Below are 22,264 nucleotides of genomic sequence, written 5' to 3'. Positions count from 1 at the left end.
AAATCAGGCCCACCTTTTTAAAACACAAAAATTATTATAGTAGGCTTTCAGTGATTGTAATATAATGAAATGATGGTAACAAATCTTTAATTTGTGCCACTTCAAAACATTAACTGTATTAGTGTCTGAAGCAGTGAAGTGCTCACATCAGCTCACAACGTGTTTTTTAAATTCTGACAGTCAAAATATTATCTGAATTTGTCAAATGCTCCATATGGAAAAATAATACATAACACATGCAGTAATCTAGAAAATTTTATTATCTCTAATGCCTCTAGACTGCTCTGGAATTTCCATTTAAAATAATGAAAATGCTTAGGTTTAAATTTTTTTAAAAAGTAGCCAGTACGATTAAAAAAAGGGGGGATTATTAAACATAACTGTTATAAATATACATACACTTTCACCAGAAAGAATGGCACTGATTTATCTTCACAACAAAGGGATTTATTTTGACAAAATGTCAAATGGTCCTGAGAGGAGTGCTGTGTACACCATCAGATACTGGGATACTTGGGTGCCTCCAGCCCTCTCTTCACCTGCGTGGGCAGGGATGCTGGGCTTCTCACGTCAAAGACCAGTGACTCCAGGAAATTCAGCGTCCTGTGGATTCTCTTTGGGCATGGGATATCGAACACGTGAAATGCAGCCACCAGCGCTGCCAGGGCCATGGTGCAGTCATCGAGCTGGGCTAGCTCTTCTCTTTCTACATACAGCGCAAACTCGCATGAATTCACGTTGAAGGGATTTTTTACTTCCAACACTGGTGTCACTGCCTTTACCTAAATTAAAAAAAGGATATTTCAAATGATGCCAAAGCATCGCTTTGGTGAACAGGTCAGAGAATTAAGTAAGCCTAATAACACTGCTTTGAATTTAGCTAGTATTTCTATGAATATTTGCCTTCTACCCAAAGGGCAGGCTAATGTCATCCTTTTCCAGGAACTAAGCTGAGCCACCAAAAGGCCAGGTGATGTGCCCAGGCAGCTGATACAAGGAAGAGAGACCAAGACTGCTGGTGCTCTGTCTCCTACCTCCTCATTCACTGCAGCAAACAGACTGGAATCATCTCCAAAGACATCTGGCAGAAGTAAACATGCAGCAGTCATTTTCATATCTGTCAAAGGCAAGGATTTCTACTAAATTACCAATGAAAACATTCTGGCACTGCGGTAGCGTCCTGGAAAAGCAGATTGCAGCCTATGTAATAGTTAAGAGCTTAGCAGTAGAACTGTTGTCCAGTCCATTCTGAAGAGTATTTTTACCACAGTGGAGGTTTAGGCGCCTCAGCTGGCAATGGGCATTAGTATTCAAATCATTCATGACACTCCGCTACTCAATATTATGATTAAACTTCTCTCACAATAAGTGAATAGGCTTTGGGTTGCTTCTAGTGGAGTTTGCGAGTTGAGTAGTCCTCCTGGCCTCACCACCTGTCCCCAAACTCGCCTCTCCCCAGTAAATGAGATGTCTGTGGGGAGTCCTGTTGCCAGAGGACTCCACTTTGAAGGCTGCGGTAGAAGCTGGTGCTGCAGGACCACCTGGGAAGTGGTACCCACTACTCCTCTGGTTCAGCTATTGTTGACTGTAACATCTTTTTTGCAGGTCAGGCTTCTGGTGTTGGGTGTTTCACTGAACCTATCTTGTCAGGCATTTATGATCTAGATGCCAGGTCAAGTTGTTTGTGAGAGAAAAACAGGAAAGTAAAGGCCTTGGGACTTTACTAAGGTATGAGTTAAAATCTTTGTGGGCATATTGTATAAGAAAAGGGAAATTACTTACAAGTCCATAGCTTTCTAAGGCCAAACGTATGAGTAGAAAGTCCATAAAGGCTTTCTGGATTAGGCTGTTCATTGGCACTTTTTAATCTATCATGAGGTATTGAGTACTCGTGGTTTTAAGCTTAAAGAAAGACAACTCCAGTATTTGAACCTACTCTGCTTGCTTCTTTAAGAAATGGCCTGGTAATAAACGGAGTGAAACTGCTATAGGAAACACACGTGTTCATACTGTGTCACCTTTGATTTGACATCCTGGCATTATGCCTGTTTGACAGAAAATGACAGTCTTAGGAGCACTTCTCGCAGAGCTAAGCTCGGGCATAGGCATCGACAGCTGCAGTTTGGGAAGAATAAAGATTCTGAGTAACTGCTTCAAAGGTTTTGTCCCTGCAGAACCCCACTCCCCAGGCTTCTCAGACTGAAAGAAGTTGAGTGGCAGCAGGTGCTTGCCTCCTCGCAGCCAGTGTGCCAAACATGTCAAGGTACGTGGACCTCTTTCTTTGCGTGACTGTGGTACCTGCTCGCCAGAGGTACCAGTTTGTGTGCTTGTTCCTGCAATGTGTCTCTGCAGAGACGAGGTACTTGAAACACAGTTAGTGGTAACTCCTTCTTTTATTTCACTGGGATGAAGACTTTAACCATAGAAACAGTACCTCTCTTTCTAAAGGAAATAGACTCTTTCTTATGGGACTATTTCTCTTTCTAAACCAGAAAATTAGTTTTCTGCATGTATTTTTAGAAAATAATAAGCACGCTTTTACATATCTAGAAATACATAATTCTGCTCATCTAGCAATACTTATTTTAAGGCAGTAACTAACTTTATCAAACCTGCAGTCTTTTATTCAATAGGAAAAAAAAAGTTTCAATACCTGACTAACTTAATTTTCCTAGTAATTTATTAGCTTTTACTCTTAATGCTTCCCCATCACTATATATTTTTCAAGCAACTGTGACATTTTTAAAATGGTTTTGCATTAAAATTGGAGCTAGCTTAGTTACATAAGTAAGAACAATTAGCTACAACAAAACTCTGATATTCAGAGCATAGAAGATTTGTACTGACATTTCAGAATGTCTTCCTCTGTGTGCCGCTTCAGATTTTCTTGCAGCATAATGTTAATTGGATTATTCCTCACCACATACAAAGATAATATGTTTTCTGAATAAATCTCCAAAATCTCAACTGTTTTCTTATAAATGTCCATGTGTGTGAGAAGCTGGAACTCCCTAAAAAGCTAAAAGAAAAACAAATATTTGGTATTATTGCAATCCTCAAAACCAAAACTGAAAACAACATGAGGTGCACACTTTGAAGACAAGATAAAACTAGCTCAGTAAAATAAGATTATAAACTGGAGGGGATGGTTTCATTTCTTTTCAAAGCAGGGAAGAAATACATCAAGTAACACCAAAATACTTCAAATAACCCACTGGTGTTGTGTGTGGCATGTTTAATACAGGACTGGTGAATCTTTCAAAGTGGGGTTAGCAGCAAAAATATGAGTTAGATTAAAGAGAACAATGTTAATGGATACTTCACTGGAAACATCCAGTAAAATACGTGCCTACGGTTATATCACATCTATAACACAGAATTCAATGTCATTATTAAAAATAGCTCTGTTACCTGATAAGGGCATCTTAAGAAAGGAAATAGTCTAAGAATGTCTTTTAAAGGTGCCTTATCACTGATCATCTTTCTCCGTATTTCTGTTGTCACATTCATTCTGTTATCCACTTCTTTCCAGTTCCTCTGAGATTTCATATATTCTTGCTGAAGCCACTTAATATGTACATCCATTGCACTGCCTTCAAGATGAACAGATTCTTCCTATCAAGAAATGAAGGACAGAACTGTAACAAATCAGCTAGCCTTTTTATCTGATGTGGTTTGTGTGATTTGAGTGTAGTCAAAGTGTAGTCAAGCTCAGCAGAAAGTACCTGTAGTGCGGTTTCAGTACCAGCTCTGTGAACTCACCCTTATATTCTAATAGTTATATTAAGATCTGTTTTCATATAAACATAGCTATCAGCCAAGCCTTCCAAGCTCAAATTACATATTTGAGGATATTCATGAAATTCCTGTGCCTGTGTCTGGTTTGCCTAATTGTGGTTTATTGGAAATCAGTGGGCAGTTCTAATGATGACTCAGTGTTTAGCAATATTAGCTCTGTATTACCAAGAGAAATAGTATTTTCTTCTTACTCATACAGGTCCTAAAAGCAGGACAACTAACTTTACATGTATGCAATTGAAGTATTTACCCACAAGGAGACCAGCTGAACTCAGAAAACTCTTAATGGAAAGCATTTTTTGAGCAGTTTGACTGTTAATGTTTTCAAAAAGTTATTTTGTACTTGAAGATAGTTAACAATCTTCCTCAAAATTACTATTATTGTCCCTGCTGCAATGCCAAACCCAGTAAGAGGAGGAGTGGCTATCCAAAGCAGTACATCAGTGGCAGTAGCCTGGGGCTGTTTAGTTTCTATCAGAGGACACAGTGAATTTGCTCATTGAAAGAAGCTGAGACGACATACAGATGCACTGGTAGTACAGTTACCGCTCTCAGGCTGCATTTACACTGGCTTTTCCCATACGTATTGTCACTGATGCAGCTGTTGTCTGTGTCAGTGGCGGCCTGTGGGTCAATGCAGAGTGAGCTGAGACACTTCATCCTGTTCCCCAGAACATTTAAGACACAGAGCTGTGAAACATACAACATCCAAAACTGCTTCGCGGTGCTCTGTATGTGCAATTAAACGTTCCAGTTTAATTAACATCCTTTTTGAAATTGTGCATGTGGTATTCCAAGAATGGTTGCACAAGGTACACAATTAAAAAACTGTCTCCCTCCTAGTATATATCCATGGATTTCAACAGCCATTGGGATCACAGAAGAAAATAAGCCCTGCATGCAGGACAGATACCTACCATGACCCCTGCAGGTACTCCCCTGGCCCTTGCTAGGACGCTGTATCAGCACAGTCTGCACTCTTTCTAATAGAGGATTTTAGTCTTAATTGTATTACAACAGTAATGTTTGTTTGTGACCAGCTTGAGTAGGCATTCCTGTCCTCTTCCTCACTGCACAGGAAGAGAGGTGGTGGGCCAGACGATTTAGTCCCATACCCTCCTCTACCTGGCTGAGAAGGGTGCTGGGGAAAAGTATAAAGTAAGGATGAGTGTGTAGCGGTACTTCCCCTGAGTTCTGTCAAGACTCCACTGAACTGGGGTTTGTGGACTCCCAAGGGTTATGTCTTTATATTTAATAGCCTTCAGTATATTTTTTCCTTCCATTCTTTCTCCCAGTCACTTTTCCAGCTCTAATAAAATCGTACCTTCCACAACATCCTGCGTTAAATTCGGCAGTTTAACTATGCACTGTCAGAAGAAATGCATTCTTTTGTTTGTTTTCTCCTGCTGCTTCTGCCTTCTAATTATCGTACTGGATTCAAAACCTATTCGCCATCTCCTTGCCACTGTAGTTTTATAGATATGTCATATTCTGTCCTCAGCCACCTCTTTTCCAGCCGAGACTGTCCTAAGCTATTTAATCATTCCACATATAAAAGCTGGTCCATACTTTCAATTATGCTTGTTATTGTCTTTGCATATTTTCTAATTTCACTACAGCCTTTATGAAATGGGCACAGTAAAAGTTAAAATACTAGTTGAGATGCTGGGACACCACAGGTGCATACAGTGGAATAATGTGCTCCCTGTTGTTTCTTTCTTAAATAATTCTGAGCATTCAATATACTTTTTTGGACTGCTGCTTAGCATTGTGCCAAATTTTCTTTGGCATAATATAAAAATATCATTTGCGAATGGTACTAATAAGCTCAGAGCCCATCACTGTAAATGTTGTTAGGACTAGATTTTCTCCTTGTGCCTTGTTTTTCATCTATCACTATTGAATTTTATCTGCTGTTTTTTGCCCTGTCACTCAGTAGGATGGGGTCCTTCTGCAATTCTTCAGTCAGTCTTTGTCTTTAGTACCCTTGGTAGCATCACCAGATGTGGTCAGCCAACTATTCTCCTTTTCCACATCATTCAGAAATATATTGAACTGCATAAACTAAGCATTAATAATCTTTTCTGCTGTAAAACCCAACTATTTCTGCCTAGCCTTCTTTGTTCTATCTTTTAACTGTTTATCCATGCAAGGACCTTCCTGCTTATCCACTCAGATTATATCCTCTAAGAGCCTTTGAAAGGCATGTGGTGAAATCTCTTCTGAAATTAAACTGTATCAGCTGGATTTCCTGTGTCCTCAGGGTTGCTGAATACTTCAAAGAACTAATGAATTTATGAAGAATTACTTCTATTTACAGAAACTTTGTTGATTCCTTCCCAATGTGTTCATCTCTCGGGTCTGTATTACAGTTCTTGCCAATTTGGCCAGTAAAGACAGCAGGTTTCTTGGTCAATATGTTCCCTAGCTCTCTCCTGAAACTCTAGAAACTGGCAACAAATTAGCTACCTCCAATTTTCTAGTATCATGTTTCATGAGAGAAATTGCACATCACAATTAGAAAATTACCTATTTTATCCTTGAGCACATCTGAAAATTTTGCACAAATATCATCCGGTCCTGGGAACGTGTTACTGCCCGCTTTAGTGTATTATCCTGTAACCTCTTTACTGACACACCGATCTGAGACAGGTGCCCTGACATTGCCTATGAAGAATGGTCCCAGTAATGTGATTGCCTGAACTCCTCGTCTGAGAAGCCTTCCAAAGTCTGTCTGGTTTTTCCGGTATGGCTTTATATTCTGCAAGCGCTCCTGCACCTGAAGAGTGCACCCTGAGCGCTCCTGTCCCTTAGCAGCATCAGGCTTCCTGCTTCTCATCTGGTTGAAAAAGCCTTTATAACCAGTGCAGAAAAGGCAGAAAACCACAAAACCAACTCTGTGTAAATCTCCAGCAGATGGCTCACAGTCATCAGAGTCCTGTTTTGCTGCTAGTGTGTCATCTCTGCAAGCTCCCTGCATCAGTGTTTGGTATTTTCTGGTATCTCATTTATATTGGTTACTGACTGTGAATACCATTCTTGTATTCACACATCCCCAAGTGAGCCATTCAGCTGATCCTTAACCTGCTAACTTGCGCTAAGTTGGATGGACTGTCTCTTGCTTCAGCATGACCACTGCACAAACCCAAGGGTTGGTCCATTCTTGTCAACCTCAAGATGCTCGTGCTTTCTCACACATGCACACACACAAACTTGGACTGTTGTTTGGGGTTTTTTAGTTACATTTATGTTTTTTACTCTGAGAAAGAGCTAGTTTGAAGTCTCTGACTCCAAACAGCTCTGTTATTACTGGCTTCTCCCATGGGTCTGCTTCCAAGCCTCCTGCCCGTAGAGCAGGAGCTTCTTCAGTGACCTGATGTGGAGCACAGCGGCTCATTTGCAGAGGGGCCATGACCTTGAGTGCCTTACTTGCAGATCCAGGAAAGCAAAACAAACTCAACGCAGACAAACTGACTGGGTTGCTTAGAAACAGACACCAAGGAGAAAAAGTTGTGACCTTTACTCCAGCGTATCTCCATCCCCCTTGTCAAGGCAAACACTGCTTGAGTTGATGGACTTTCCACACAGTCAGCTCTGTCCTTGAAAGCTACTTTAGCTAATTACATTATTAATTAGCTAAATGAGATCATTTGACATTTTTGTATGCATCAATGGCAAGCTACCAATAGAAATATGGCAGTAGTATAAGGTAGAATTGCTGTCATACTTATCTATTAGGGAAAAAAAAATGTGATGGAAGGCCAAACTTCATTGTGTAAATCATCCATTACATATGAGTAACAACACAAGCACAAGTCAGTGTTAGAACTGGTTTTCTTGCAATGTTCAGCCTGCTTAGAGCAATCACTATCTGTAAGTTTTTCACCTTTTTAAGCTGCACTTCTAGGCTGAAGAAAGGTATCGGTAGTTCTGAACTTTAAGCTCTTTAACATAGCTTGTTTAAACTAGTAGTCTATGCAATGGATATATATACCCAGCCATAAAACACATCTTAAAACTTCAGTCAAATGATAGAGCTCCAGAAATGTACCCAGTCTGTGGTAGCACCTTTCGGATACCAATTAACGACAGTTTTCTACCAGCCTTAGTAGCCACTGCTGTTTCAGAGTTTACTTCTCATTTATTCAAGTGCAGTGGAAACATAAGAAATAAAGTATTTTGAGGATGGGCAATGGTAAGTATGATGTAAAACACTTGGGTTCTTGTAAAACTACGCTGCTTGCAATGAAAGAGCAGGCGAATACAGAGTTCTAGGATTGGCATTGGTGACCAAAGTTGCTATGATTTTGGGGACTCCTTGTGTGTATACAGTGGCTTTAATACAGTGGCAGGTCTGTGCCTTTTATATCTAATCACTTCATTTCATTTTGTCTCTGGACAGTTTCATTCCCACTAGGGAATACAAACAATATACTATAGTATATAGTGCTATGTAAATATAGATTAGCTGATAATTGGGAGGATAGATTTACTGCATCATTGCATGTTTCTAATTCCAACTGATTTAATGCAAGTGGTGTACGTTAATCGGTCAAGAACAGAACAGAGCAATGGGACCTCACTGGTACATTAAGTCGAACAGCAGTGACTGTCTTTAGCAGAACCAGGGTGGAATTAGAGAACAGTGAATTTAGATGTTTGTGGATGAGTAGCTGTTTTCAGTCAACCTAGCTGAAAATCTAAAGGGCAAAAGCATTCTGATTTATGTTGTTCATTATTTCTAAGCATAGTTTCATTGAAATAGAATCTGAAGGTTTTTGATAGGGTAGGAAAGTTTGGCATCACTTGAATTTTACACAAATTATTTCTGACCTCAGGATTTGTTAGATTCTAACATCAAAAAAGGGTTTGCTTTTATTAAAAAATTACAAAATACCATGCTTGCAGCAGAAAGCGTTCGGTGTGTAACTTGCTTCATAACTCAATTTCCATTATCTTCAGCCCTTCTTCCTATTTTGCAAATTTGCCTTTTTTCTAGTAAAGTGCAGTGAATGAATATTAACTCAGTCACACCTAAATGCAGGATTCACTTAAAATGTTTTCATTTTTTCCTTTTAGTTTTTAGTTTGTGAACAAGTTGATTTTTAAGGTAAGTGGAAAGGTAACTGAGAGGTGGCTTTCTTTTGAGGGAAAGAAGTTATCTCAGTGGGACACCATTTTGCAAAGTATTTTAAATTTTATTGGAGAATGATTCCAAGTGTGATTTAAAATCTTTTATAGTTAACTTTAACATTGCTGGTATGAACAGGAGGAAGCTGAGTTTGGAAAGCGGGTTACTGAACCGTTCTATGAGCCTATCACATGCTAATTTAGGGAGGACTCTAGATCCTCTCCACTTTAACCATCAAAGCGAGAAAGCTAGTTACAGCAGAACAGTAAAATATTTTCAATAAGGTTAAAGCTCAGTTATTTCAATACTGCAGAAGAGCAATTCTATCTAGACCGAAGCCAGGATCTCCAGTCTCAATGTCTGAAGAAAAGAAGCCAAAGCTAACAGTTCAGCATATATTTAGACAGAACTAAAAAAATAGCCTCTTTAAATGAGGAATCCTTCATTCTTGAGGTCACCCAACCTCCTCTTGCCAGATTTTCAATTGTGTCACCAGTGACATCCATTTCCCTTGCAGCGATAAGGAGAACATTAATTGGTGATCTTTAATTATTTTTGTATATAGAATTCTGTCTTATTTAGCAATGTACATACTTAGTTTATAATGTAAAGAATTTCCTTTCTTTTTAAATAATAAAAGTTTGATTTAAAAAAAAAATAGCCTTTCTGGAACAAATGGGAATTTACCTCAACGCCTTTAAAAAACAAGCTCCCTTTTTCTCACAAGCTCCTGAGAAATACTGCAGAATAGAGAAAAAGGTCAAAAGGATGCAGAAAGGAAGTTAATGAGGTAAGCAGAAGATATCCAGCACTTGTATGTCAGTGTAACCTAGACCTTGCCTGAGGGATGGTCCTGCCAAGGCTCTTAGCCCTTCTGTTGGATTCACACGCAAAAGACGACAGCAGGAGGGGGCCCATCCCTGAGTGCCCATGCCCGCAACCACCCTTAACTTCTTGGCATCTCAGATATCTGTGACTAAAGCCACTAGATCTAGGAGCCACACAGGTTGCAGGGCTCTTTGCCCATGCTCCAGATGCCTTTTGACAGTGACCCCCAGTCGATAGTCACAGTTCTACTTGGAGCCATATACAAGCAGATTGTGTTAAGATGCTCACATTAAAGCAAGAAAACATACATACATAAAACTAGACTCCAATTCCCTCATATCTCCCATCTCCTGAAGCAAAAGGATAGTTAGTCATTTTGTTGGAGACAGGTTGTTAAATAAAGGCCCAATTCCTTACTGTCCTTCTGATGGATCTTGATTTTTCCCAAGATACGAGATTATATTACCATATTCTTGCAAAAAGCCGCAGCTAGCGGGGCACTTTTATGTGTCAGTGCCACAGCCAAGGAAGTGAAGCTGCTACATCTCTCTGCGAGGAGGAAGGGAGCAATTCTTATGCATGATGTGTATCTCCAGGGTCTAAGCTTTCAGTTACTGTTGAAAGCCAGCATCATAAATCCTAAAAGTCATTAATGTCAATACCAAAGTAACATGACTGCCTAATCACAGAGTGATGAAAGCTCCTCTGGTGAGGACAGCAGGCACCTCTTGCTCTTTACAAGGGTTTACACCAGTTCCTGAATAGTAAATGTAGCCTAGCTGTTGCTAACGACAAAGATCAAGGTCTCTTTTTTGAAGAATGCCAACAGGACCTACTGACTCCTCAGTCTGAGACAGTGAATTAAAATAGAACCAGTAGAGTTAAAGGGATGGATATGAGAACACTGCACTGCATGCTGTTGGTCTGTTCACTGCCAACCATGGATTCAGGTTCCTCACCTGGGATGCTTTGGGAATATTCCTTTGAGGGAATTGCTTCGGATGGAGACTAATCTGCTTGCTGAAAAGGGTAGAAACCATGCCATGGTAATGAGAACCATCTCCTGGAACAGCAGTGCCACATAGACAGGTTCAGTGGTGCCAGCGCTGAATGGGAGCTCCTTTTACACCATACTTTGGGACTGGGTTGCTGATGAGTAGCAGTGTTGGTACAGCTGTCGCATTGCCTTTCATTATTGCTGCTCTTGTCAGCTCCCAGCAGCAGCTAATAATATTTCCTTTGAAAAAACATTTCAAATTTTCCTTGCTAGATGCCAATGCATACTCCAAGTCATGTTATTGCTTAGAGCATTGATGCTGCTAACACTTCTTGATTGCTGAGTCTACCTGCATCAGAGTTAGCATCAATGCTCAAGGTACTTATGGAAGAAAGCCTGACAGTAGCAGTTTCAGTGTCTTCTCTGTGCCTAAACAAAGAATATGATGCTTGCATACTCATACTGGGAGTATGGTGGGACCCTTGTTTGGGATAATCTTTTCCATTAATTGGGTTTTGTAACTTCTTCAGGATGAGAAAAGCTTTTACAGGTAGCTAAGTGAGCATAATCTGAATCTTGTGTCTTGATTTTTGAATACTGAAAAGCGGGTCTTGCTATTTTGTCTGGAATACATACAGACACAAGGTGTCATAAAAAAACAGTGTACAGAACAGTTTTTAATACCATTATTGTAAGGGACAGCCCTTTTTCTGTGGTGACTTTCAGGTTCATCATAATGACATTTAGTGTGCTGAACACTGGGGCATTTTATATCAGGAGGAATGCTCAAACCAGGTTATCACATTAGAAAGTGAAGATTTGCTCAAAAAAAAAAAAACCCAAACACCCCAGACTGATCTGGAAGAAGTCTGAATCCGAAAGGCAGGCAGTAAGCTGGACACCGCTCAGGGTCCATCTTCTTGCCCCAGAGCGTGGGAGAGAACTAAGAAGGCATCACAACTGTGCCACCTCTTATGTCCAAACACTGAACACAAAGACAGGTGAAACAGCATGGGCAGACTGCTTTCATGCAAAATGAGCATGTAACCTACTGCAGGATCCACGCTAACTTGTAGTCAAATGAGATGTTTAATTAAAGCAGGCTCTGCTTTAATTACACATAATTACCCTTTTGAGCCAGGCAGACACTTTTAGAGCTAGACTTACATGCCAATGCTAACTGCAAACTTTCAAAGCCACATAAGTCAGTTTATTTCTGATCATAACTGCCTTCTGATTTGTAAGCCACCAAACACAGAGCCTAAGCAAAATGGGTGAAATCTGTTTTCCTCCACCAAGGGACAACCTGTATTTCACACTTTATGTTAACTCACAGAACAATGGAGATACTGAATGACATAAATAAGAAGGTGAAGCATAAGATGTATACCAGGAATTTGTGTTTAAAGCTTTTTTTTGACTCTAAAAGCATTTTAAAATATTAGCTAAGCAACACCACACACTATGTTTGCACATCAAAGTTTTAGTGGAAAAATCACATTACAACAGTACAGCCATTGAATGATCATTCGTATATGCATGCTCACATTCTGGCTGTGCAGACATTCAAGCACTTGATTTGGAGACTTTTGATCTTAGAGGAAAAGGGGCTATCACCCCTGCTTCATCTGTGTACAGCATTCACAGTATAGATGGTACCTAATGCTGTACCTGCCAGTAGTGCCCCTCAACCACAAGACGGAGCCAAGAGAGTTTCTGCATCTCATGCACAAGCTGTTCATCCTTTGAGAGTTTTACAGACATTTGATTCATGTGGTTTCCTTTTTCCCTTGCTGATGTCTTTTTTTTTTTCTCCTCACTTCTCCCTTTTTCTCCAGCCATCGCCTCCCAAACCCTATTCTCTCCGCACTCCTTGAAACCTTGTTTCAAGTTTCTAACTCCTGCAGTGGCATAATCTCATTGACAAACATTATGTTAGTTATCACCTCAAAGAAAAGCATATCCCTAGGAAATGTCTAACTTTTACCTAATTTACCTAATTCACCTAATTCAAGGTAAAAGAAGCTCCAGCTCACAGGGTAGACATCACTCAATCCTGATTCCTTCTTTCATCAGAAAAGACAATTTCCAGATCATGATGAGCACAAAGCCAACAGGGTAAACTTCTGTGAAGCACCCAAAAGCAGCGATTTTTCCATCACCATTTTTCTTCTCACAATTAGCCCCAAGACCACCCCCAGAGGCTCAAGCAGACTCCCAGCTTCAGTATCAGTATGACTTTGACAAATGGTTACACAGGCTGAGGAAGGGTAAAGGCAAAAGGCAGCATAGATCACCTGCTTCACCCCATTAATGGCTGGCTTCCTTCAACAATCAGCTCCCTCGTGCTGGCTGGTTCAGGGACTGTCTTCTACATCTGCCCTGAACCAGGTACTTTGTGAAGTTAAGCCTTCCAGGCCTCGTCATTAAATCTGGCTCTGGGCACCCAAGGTGATCTTAATATGGATTTTGGCCAAACTCAGGAAGCCTACCACACAGCTTTTCAACAACCTTCCTCCTGTTTAAAGCCAGGAGGCCCATCCATTCTCTCCAAGACAAGCTCGCTCTCTGAGCCTCATTAGTTAAGGGGAAGCCTCAGCCTTACAGCAAGAATGTTCTCACCAGCTTCTCCACTCTTGTACTGCATGATACCACAAAAGCAAGCACATATGGTGCCCACCTTCTACCTGGATGCCTCCTGGGCCAGAGGTCTTCTCTGATTTTCATCTGGTCCTCTTGGCACAGAGGTCTTCTCTGATTTTCATCTGGTCCTCTTGGCAGAGGATTTGCACATTCACCACTTTCAACGTTCCTGCTTATCTTCCCTGTACAGGAATAATATCAGCAGATGTCCAACTTCATGAGTTTAAGTTTCTGCTGAATCCTTCCGCTTATCCCAAGCTAAGTACTCACCAAAACATTTCTTATCTCCGTCCCATAGATACAGAAAGGAGATGGCGTGCTGGTGCACCCTTTTATAAATTGTTTTCATTATGTTATTCCCAGCTCTGCTAGGTGTGGCAAATATGTCCAGTTATCTGCAAACCTCTACCGCTATCTTAACTGACGTCTTGTCAGAACCTATTTCTCCTTTTCACACCTAACTCCAAATTTACTTGTGTGACAGCTTCAGAGAAACCCTGATTACCTCAAAAACAGGCTGTCATAGGAGGTAAGAAATTGGAGGCATTAGAAGAGGGACTGTACTCTCTCTCCACTTCTGTTTAAGATCATTAACTACTGTCAGTGTTCTAGCCAGTCATATTCCCTTAAAATTCAGGTAACTTAAGATATCATGGAATCATAGAATGGTTTGAGTTGGAAGGGACCTTAAAGATCATCTAGTTCCATCCCCCCTGCCATGGGCAGGGACACCTTCCACTAGACCAGGTTGCTCAAAGCCCCATCCAACCTGGCCTTGAACACTTCCAAGGATGGGGCATCCACAACTTCTCTGAGCAACCTGTTCCAGTGCCTCACCACCCTCACAGTAAAGAACTTCTTCTTTACATCTAATCTAAATCTACCCTCTTTCAGTTTAAAGCCATTACCCCTTGTCCAATCACTACATGCCCTTGTAAAAAGTCCCTCTCCAGCTTTCTTGTAGGCCCCCTTTAGGTACTGGAAGGCTGCTATAAGGTCTCCCCAGAGCCTTCTCTCCTGCAGGCTGAACAACCCCAACTCTCTCAGCCTGTCTTCATAGGAGAGGTTCTCCAGCCCCCTGATCATCTTCGTGGCCCTGCTCTGGACTCTCTCCAACAGGTCCATGTCCTTCTTATGTTGGGGGCCCCAACATACATCCTTGGATAGTCCCTTTGCTGATGGGTTTTCTCATACAACGGCTGGGATAGATTGAAGGAGCTTGATTCAGTTGCATAGATATAGCTATTTAGTGGCGTTTGAGATGTCATAAGGGTATCCCAGAAACCTCTGGAAGTAGCGGAATATGACACAGGACCTATGGGAGACTCATGCCCTTCTGGATTGGCAGGTGGAGCCATGCAGGATATCTGTGGGCATTTTTATGTCTATATTCATGTAACTGAATTGATTGTGAAGTCACACTTTCCATGGACAGTACTGTTCAAGACTGACAAGGTTTCAAAACTTGAAGTTCTGAAAGGGACAATTTGCTTTTTCGTCACCACTCCTGCGATGACTAAGCTAGTGTTTGAACCACATGCTTTCATCATATGGAAGCCAATCACCAGCTCTAACTGCACTTCCCTCTCCATCACCTTTTGCCTTTTGATAATCCTCTGGCCAAAGACGCACACCAAGAGTGTCCTATCTTCCTATTCCTTCTGGCTCCCCCATGTCTAGGGTCCCTCCTGTTACAACTGCCAGTTTCTCTCATAGCCTGAAGGACCATAAGCCAAATAATTTCCTAGGGCAGAGGAAGGGTTTTATGGTGCCATTTTGATGCTAAAAAAAAAACAATAAGGAGATCAGTCAGAACAAGCCACTGGATGGCTGCCTTAGCAGTAATCCCACCCTGGCTGCAGAGGGGAGACTGACTTGCCTTTCTTATTTATTTTCAGGGTGTGGTCACACCTCTCATGGAAAGTACCTTCCATTTGCACCAGATGAAGGTCATTATCATTACAAAGCACTCTCCCCTGGATTACTGGAGCTCCAGGATATTTGCCTGGCTGTGGAAAATGACTGAGGAGGATTCTCACTCCATAGCCAGAAAATTTGTTAATTAAGGAGGCTTTCCTGATCAAGTTCTGAATATCCCTCAGACATGGAGGCTCATATTAATGGCTATGTCAGGCACAGTCCAAGCTTCTTTCCAATGGTGGCTCAACCTGATGAATATTTGTAGGGAGCATCATTTTAAGCAAAACCTCCTTCAGTGACAGACACCTCCAGCGTGGGTTTATGTGCTTACTCACCATCATTTTACAGCCCTGAACACTGCACTTGCTCAAGACCTTTCCTGTGATGCTAGCCACTCTAAAATGAATATACTCTTCAACCTTGCTTGAATATAATGCTCTGTAATGAGGAACACATCAGCAGATGTTTTAAAGAAACTGGAGGAGAAAGCCAGATGCTGCATCTGGAAGCAATGCCCTGCATGGGAGGCCAAGTAATGCTCATGCTGTGTTTGGAGGAGGAATGCCTGCTGGCGGGTAACAGGGCTTGGACAGACCAAGGAGCAGACATCATCTGTGGCTCTGAGCACATCCCAAAACATCACAGGAAGCTTGTCCTGGCAAGCAACTGTTTTTTCACATGATGAAATAGAAAGAGTGGTTAAGGATTTTATTAGTAGTAATAGCTTTATTACTCTTTTTATATAAAAACAAATGCCAGGTATACCAGTGAGGCATTTCCTATTAGTAAATAATCTTTTTATCAGTTTCATACCATTAACAATCCAAGATTATACTGACACAAAGCACATTTGACAGAGTTACATCTTATGACTGTTCAGAAACTAAAGCGCAATATAGAAGTCAGCTGTATGGCTGGTAAGTAGGTCATCTGTTGGGAACAGATGTGCTCTTTCATCTGCACTGCTTGCCAGTTGGCTTTGACCTATAATGCCCTAAATGTCCTACTCTGCCTATCTGAGGGAGAGTGTGGTGACACAAAGGGGCTAGGAATCCTTCGCTGATTATTCTCCAAAGGCCTCCTTAACCTGGAACTCATTTCCCACCCTTTTACCTTAAATAATCCTGATGTGTTGGCTTCTAGTCCACACAAGGCTGATCTGTTCTTCCAGACTTGGAAAAGGGAAGAAGGCAAGGGGATCTGGCTAATGATAATTTGAATATAATTTGGTTTTGCCTGTGGCATTGGCTTCTAGACCAAATATTTATTTTTTGAGGCTAAGACTCTTTGTTTAGCAGTTTAAATTTATCACAAAGTAGTTAGTGCCAAGGATTAGCAGAAAGGTGCCTTTGTGTGTGTTCCTAAATATACAAAATTAAAAACCCCACATGGCATGTGTTTAAAAGAATGATAAACAAACATCTTGTTCAGCTGCAGTTTGTAGCGACATAATTTAGGATCTCAGAGCCAGACATACCTGGTTTCAATGTAGAACCACATTTAAAACTAAGAAAGGTATGATTCCCTCAATTTTGTGGGACTCATTCTTAAGCCTTAGTAGGCTCCACAAGTGTTAATTCTTGCATTTATATCTCCCTGCTGTTTAGGATACAGGAAAAATAAGAGAAAGAAAGTAAAAGTTGCTCAGAGAGACAGCATCCTCTGTGCTCCTTCCAGTTTAACCCTTATTTGCTTACAACGTTAAGGCTAGCAGAAAATGCCTAGAACTTTAGAAGAGGTGGAACATACTTTCTTCTTCTTCAATTTCTAAAGCAAACAAGGAATGACCAGTGATGGCCTTGGGCCAGTTAAAAAGAGTGGCGATTCCTAATTTACAGACACACAGCGCAGTGTGGTTATACCTTCTCTATAGTAAAATGAAGTTGAGCATGCAGTCCCTACAGGATCACTGCAAAGCCCTTCTCAGCTAGCTGATGTGACAAAAAAGACCCACATTTGCCGTTTCCAAGCATTAGCAGATAAAGGATGGATAACTCTTAATGCATGCACAAAACCAGGAGCCTGTCATTTCTCCTTTAGCACATGCAAGACTGTTTATTGTTTTGCACCCAGATTAAAGGTTTTTTCACACATTCTGCAAACATTTCAACTAAAGCAGGCAAAAAGAGGGAAGTGTTTATTCCTGCACACATTAATCAAAAGGGGATAAACAGAAGCTTCTAAAAAAAAAAAAAAAAACAAAACCCACCAAAAACCAAACCAAAAGCGTGTATCTGCTTTTTGGGTAGAAAAGTACAGCTACCTTCAAACACAAGGGAAATTTATGCAGAAATGCATCCAGTAAGCCACTCTTGCTGCCCTAAAGACATGTGTTTGGTAAACAGCAGGATGGACATCTGTAAACTAAAGTCAAATATTTACTTACATATCTTCTTTATCACATTCTTACAATTGTTTAAATCTTACCACATTTTAATTGCAGCACTGAAGGAAGTGTGAGGAGTGTTGGCAAAGCATAACTGAAACGTTAATGTATTTATGAAAGTCTATAAATTAATTAGTATGCTTCAAACACTTACGGGACAGTGACAGCTCTCTGAATTCTCTAACTAAAGGGAAATATAGCAACTGCATGCATACATTCATAAGCATCCCTATGTATATCGCACATCAACACAAACAGCTTTTATATAACAAAGTGCAATGTGACAGTAGGATATGGCCATTTGCTACCAGCTCAAATATCACTTTGCATTCTTATTTGTACATAGGTGTCAGCTCTTAGACATAAGCCTTTATTGCTTTTCACTCTAACTGGAGGTGTATAACCTAAAGCACAATGGAAATATTGCATTTTAAAAAGAGACAGAATTTTATGTCCAACTGGCAACAACTCTAAATGACAACAAATGTGCAAGGCATCCAGTGTTTGGTTCAGCTCCACTGTTGATACTTAGCTCTCCGGAAAGGAAAAAAAGTCAAGGGTCTGGCTATACGACAAACTCTATAGAAAATGAGTTTAAATAGAATGAGATCACTTTGTTCTCCCCTTTACTGGCTGGTGACCTTACCGTCAGCAGAGGAGCTGAAAGACACAGAACTCAGTTAAGCACCAAAAATCTTACCTCTACCTGTACCTGGACATCATCAGGTTTGTTTTCAGCAAATGAAGATTTCCTGGTCTGTCCTCGCCTGTGGCCAAACTTGCATTTGTTCCTCAGGACTTGCTCATCATCTTCAATGGGTCTCCGCACATATTTGAAACGATCTTTAAGGGCCCGTTTCCATAGCAACTGCACAGTGGAAAAAAAAAATATGTCATTACCAGTATCTTTCAAGAATTTGCCCCATTCCTAAAGCAGGTCACTTTGTTTTCTCTAACTCTACTTTATCAAAAAGCGTTTGCCACTAAGCAGGAAAAGACTCATAGGGTGGCATCAGCATACTGGTGGCTTCAGGACTGAAGGAAACACAAGCACCTGTGGTATATGACTCTATGGCAACCAAACAGTGAGGCTACTGGCACCGCCGTGGTTCACTAAGGATGACAGTAATCGAACCTAAGGGTTAGATGTATCCAATATAACCAGGGTTGTCAGTGAAATCGCAATTTGCTTTCCTTTTCTCAGTTGTACTTTTGGATGCTCTGTTGATGACATCAGGTCATGAAACTACACAGTGAATCAGCTCAGCTCACTGATGCCACAGAAAACTAATGGGGTTTTTTTTGAGTGGATTATTTTCCCCCTGCCTCTGACTCGTTGTGCAGTTGTATGATTATCATATCTAACACAAGGGAGCAGGAAAGACACGGTGGGATGCTCCCTTTTGCAGGAAGCCTACAGTTACACTGGATCAAGTGTATTATTAAGCTGAACTCAAACTTGCTGAATTAGAAGGATCATTTAAGTAGGTCCTAGTGTTTGTGAGACTCCTCAAGGCATGTAAATTGCAACTTAAAGGCAGTTCTGCATTGCAAGTAGATGCAGTCCCTGTTTAATGGAGCCACTCATTGCTCCTTGGCAGCCCAACTTCCTCGTGCATCCTTACAGACAGACGGCTGTTTACCTCCAGTCCCGGGCTGGGCGTCCTGTGGCGGGACCCAGCCATGCTAACTACCAACACGCGGGGAAACAATTACTAAGCCAAGGCTGCTAAACATGTCTGCAGGCAAACCCTGCAGTTGTCAATATTGAAAATATTTTGTCAGATCCACAAAAGCAACTGCTTATTTCAGGTTTTGAGGGTTTTCAACAGTCAAGAGGGAACAAAAATTAGTCAGAAAAGTGACTGTAAATGACAGGACGTGGCAAGAGAGATTCAAATAGCTGTTACGTCATTTTCTAAAACTGACTCCAATACTATACTCACTTAATACTATACTGAAGCTTGTACTCACTGACATACTAAAACACAATATAAACAGAAGAATGATTACCCCAAATTTCTTACCAAAATTATGTCCTTTATTAGCCAAGGTCATATGACTTTAAGTGTTAACTTTGGTGTAAACCAGAATTCAGTAAAAGTAGACTAAGTAGTACAGTATCTTTCTTCACAGTGAGTCTGACATGCCTGCCTTTCTCACCCATGGGATACAGATGGGAGGGTCTCTTAAAAGATGGTGGTGAAGGCAGTGTGACCTTGCCTTTCTCCTGCTGGAAATACTGCTCCCACCTCCCTAGGGTATTAGCTGACTTACAGGTCCTCAATCCTAAAAGCAAAAGCTCCTTGAATGGTGAAAAATGAGAGCGGAAGAGCCATGAGGATACAGACCCTGTGGTGTCTACCTCAGCACTTCTTGGGCAGACCTGGGCCAGCCAGGGCAGGTGAGCCCTTCCTGGGGGGACACTTTCTGCCACCCACCTACGGGCTCTTACAGAAGTATCCTCTCACTGCCAGTCACATGTGAACATCGGAGAACTGGAAAGAAAACAAACCCATCTGCATTTCTAGTATGTAAACTTCAGGCTTAGGATTCTGCCAGAACAGGAGTCATGTCACCAACCTAAATGTAACGATTAGAAATAGAGCACAACGGCTCACCCAGCCTTCTCACAAGGCATATTTACAGCCTCAATTTGAGTATTACAGCCCAGCACTGTTTTCAAAAGCAGTAACGTGACTGCATGCCTTGAAAATCCCAGTTGGTATTTGCCTGAACCATTAAGGTTCCTAAATATGTTTACAATTCTGGCCCTATGCATTTACATTTTGATGTAAATGCCCCAACGTTACATGCCTAGCAAAATTTATTTGGAACATTGTTATTTTAAGGCTGTTAAGAAACAAGCAAACAAAAAACCTTAGCTTAACACTTCTCTGAAGTGTTCAACAGATGTTAAAATATTTTAAAACATGATCATCCCAGAATATATTAGCAGCTGACAATTTAAATATCCCCTTAGTTGAGTTTTGCACAGTTTCTTTCTTTTGAAAACCTCTGTTTGGTTAGAAGACGTTTTTGCTTATTCTTCCACATGAAAGAATACGCTGACACCTATACAGAGCTTTAAATATCCCTCAAAGTTCAAAACATTCAGCTGTTTCATCCTCCTGTCCTCAGATAAATTAAGAGTTTTAACTAAATCTATTTCTGTAATAGGATTCTCATAAGCTTAGCCAAGTCCCTTCTCACATACCTATTTCATGAATGAGACTGTGAGCACATACATTTACATGGTTTCCCTAGCAGGTAATGCATCTTCTAAAAAGGATGCTTTCGTTACCATTTTTGAGCTGATAACTTTATTTTCTATTAATTCTCCCCCCCAAAAAAACCCAAACCACCCCCGGAAGGTTTACAATGCTTGTAAGGGAGCAGAAGGATTAGTCTGTGTCTATCTGACATAGGAGGGAAAGGATTACACGCAGATTAAGAGCAGTAATTTACTAGCAAATAATCATTTTGTGTGCAGTGGTTACATAAATCAGACATGTCAGCACTGGGATCCTGGGTTTCACCGGCATCCCGGCACCGCTCGGCAGCCCCAAGCTCAAGGGAGCCGCTTACGCAAAGCCCACTGGCGAGTGGTGCGGACGAGAGAGCCCTCTCTTTTCCTTCCTCATGTATGGCTGTCTTGAAATCATACAATTTTAAATTGTTGGCTGAAATGAAATGAAATAAGGGCAGTGACTCTTTCCAAATGGTTGGTTGTAACCTTTGTAAAAGGAATGAATACAAAGAGAATAGTGTCTTGCAAATGGTCAAGAAACAGCATCATGCCAATTTTCTTTTGGCTGCTGCAACTATGACCTTGGCTTTTTCTATATAACCTATTTGCCTGTAACTACTTACAAATGTTGCATTGGTTACATTATAAATCAGAAATCTAATAATCTATTTCATGATTAAATGAAGATTAATTTTTTAAAATGTTGTGTTACTTTAGGATAACATTGTTCTTTAAGTAGAAGAAAACATCATGGGAAAAATTCCTTAGGTAAACACCTTAAAGCACTTCTTTCCAAAAGCTAATCTTGGAACAGGGTGGGGAAAATAATTTCATTCCAAGTGCTCCACAGACCTCTTAAATGAGTTTTGCTTTTAGTATACAATGATTTTTTTTTTTACTATTATTTAGGATTTCAGATAATTCTTTCTTAATTCCTGCTTCTACAGTGACCTAGTAAATAGCCTTCTTTTTAAATTCATAGTATATAAATAGCTTATTCATAACCTTATTTTTAAACTTATTCATTTAGGATCATTATCATCATTCAGACTACATTCCATTAGATATCCTTTTCAAGGGCCGATGGCACAGAAGCATATTTTTCTCTACTGCAAAATTAAATAGGAAACCTTTTAACTAAGAAAATAGAATTATGGATAATCTACTAATAAATCTTGAAACACTAAACCTTTAATGACCTCTCATTGCAACGGTATGAGATGATTGAAAATATTAGACGTTTCTACATAATGCATACATTGTCTAAATTACTTGTTTAAAATAGTTTGGAGTTGTAAATAAAAGGTGTCC

At 40.5% G+C, this 22,264-nt stretch overlaps 1 protein-coding gene across 1 annotated transcript in view; it reads right to left on the bottom strand.

Moving 5' to 3' along the window:
- Positions 1-497: 497 nt before the first annotated feature.
- The window catches only part of SAMD3 (sterile alpha motif domain containing 3), a 41,074-nt gene continuing 19,307 nt past the window's right edge, over positions 498-22,264 (bottom strand). The window contains exons 6-10 of the mRNA XM_050894699.1: positions 18,404-18,571; positions 3,412-3,615; positions 2,848-3,019; positions 1,035-1,117; positions 498-782 (exon numbers count right to left, since the gene is read on the bottom strand). Of these exons, the coding sequence (XP_050750656.1) occupies positions 498-782; positions 1,035-1,117; positions 2,848-3,019; positions 3,412-3,615; positions 18,404-18,571 (912 nt within the window). The remainder of the gene's footprint in view (positions 783-1,034; positions 1,118-2,847; positions 3,020-3,411; positions 3,616-18,403; positions 18,572-22,264) is intronic.

Source organism: Gymnogyps californianus, chromosome 3, assembly GCF_018139145.2.
Source record: "Gymnogyps californianus isolate 813 chromosome 3, ASM1813914v2, whole genome shotgun sequence".
NCBI classification, from domain to species: Eukaryota; Metazoa; Chordata; class Aves; order Accipitriformes; family Cathartidae; genus Gymnogyps; species Gymnogyps californianus.
The sequence above is the reverse complement of the archived record's forward strand: the minus strand, read 5'-3'. Positions and strand labels throughout refer to the sequence as shown.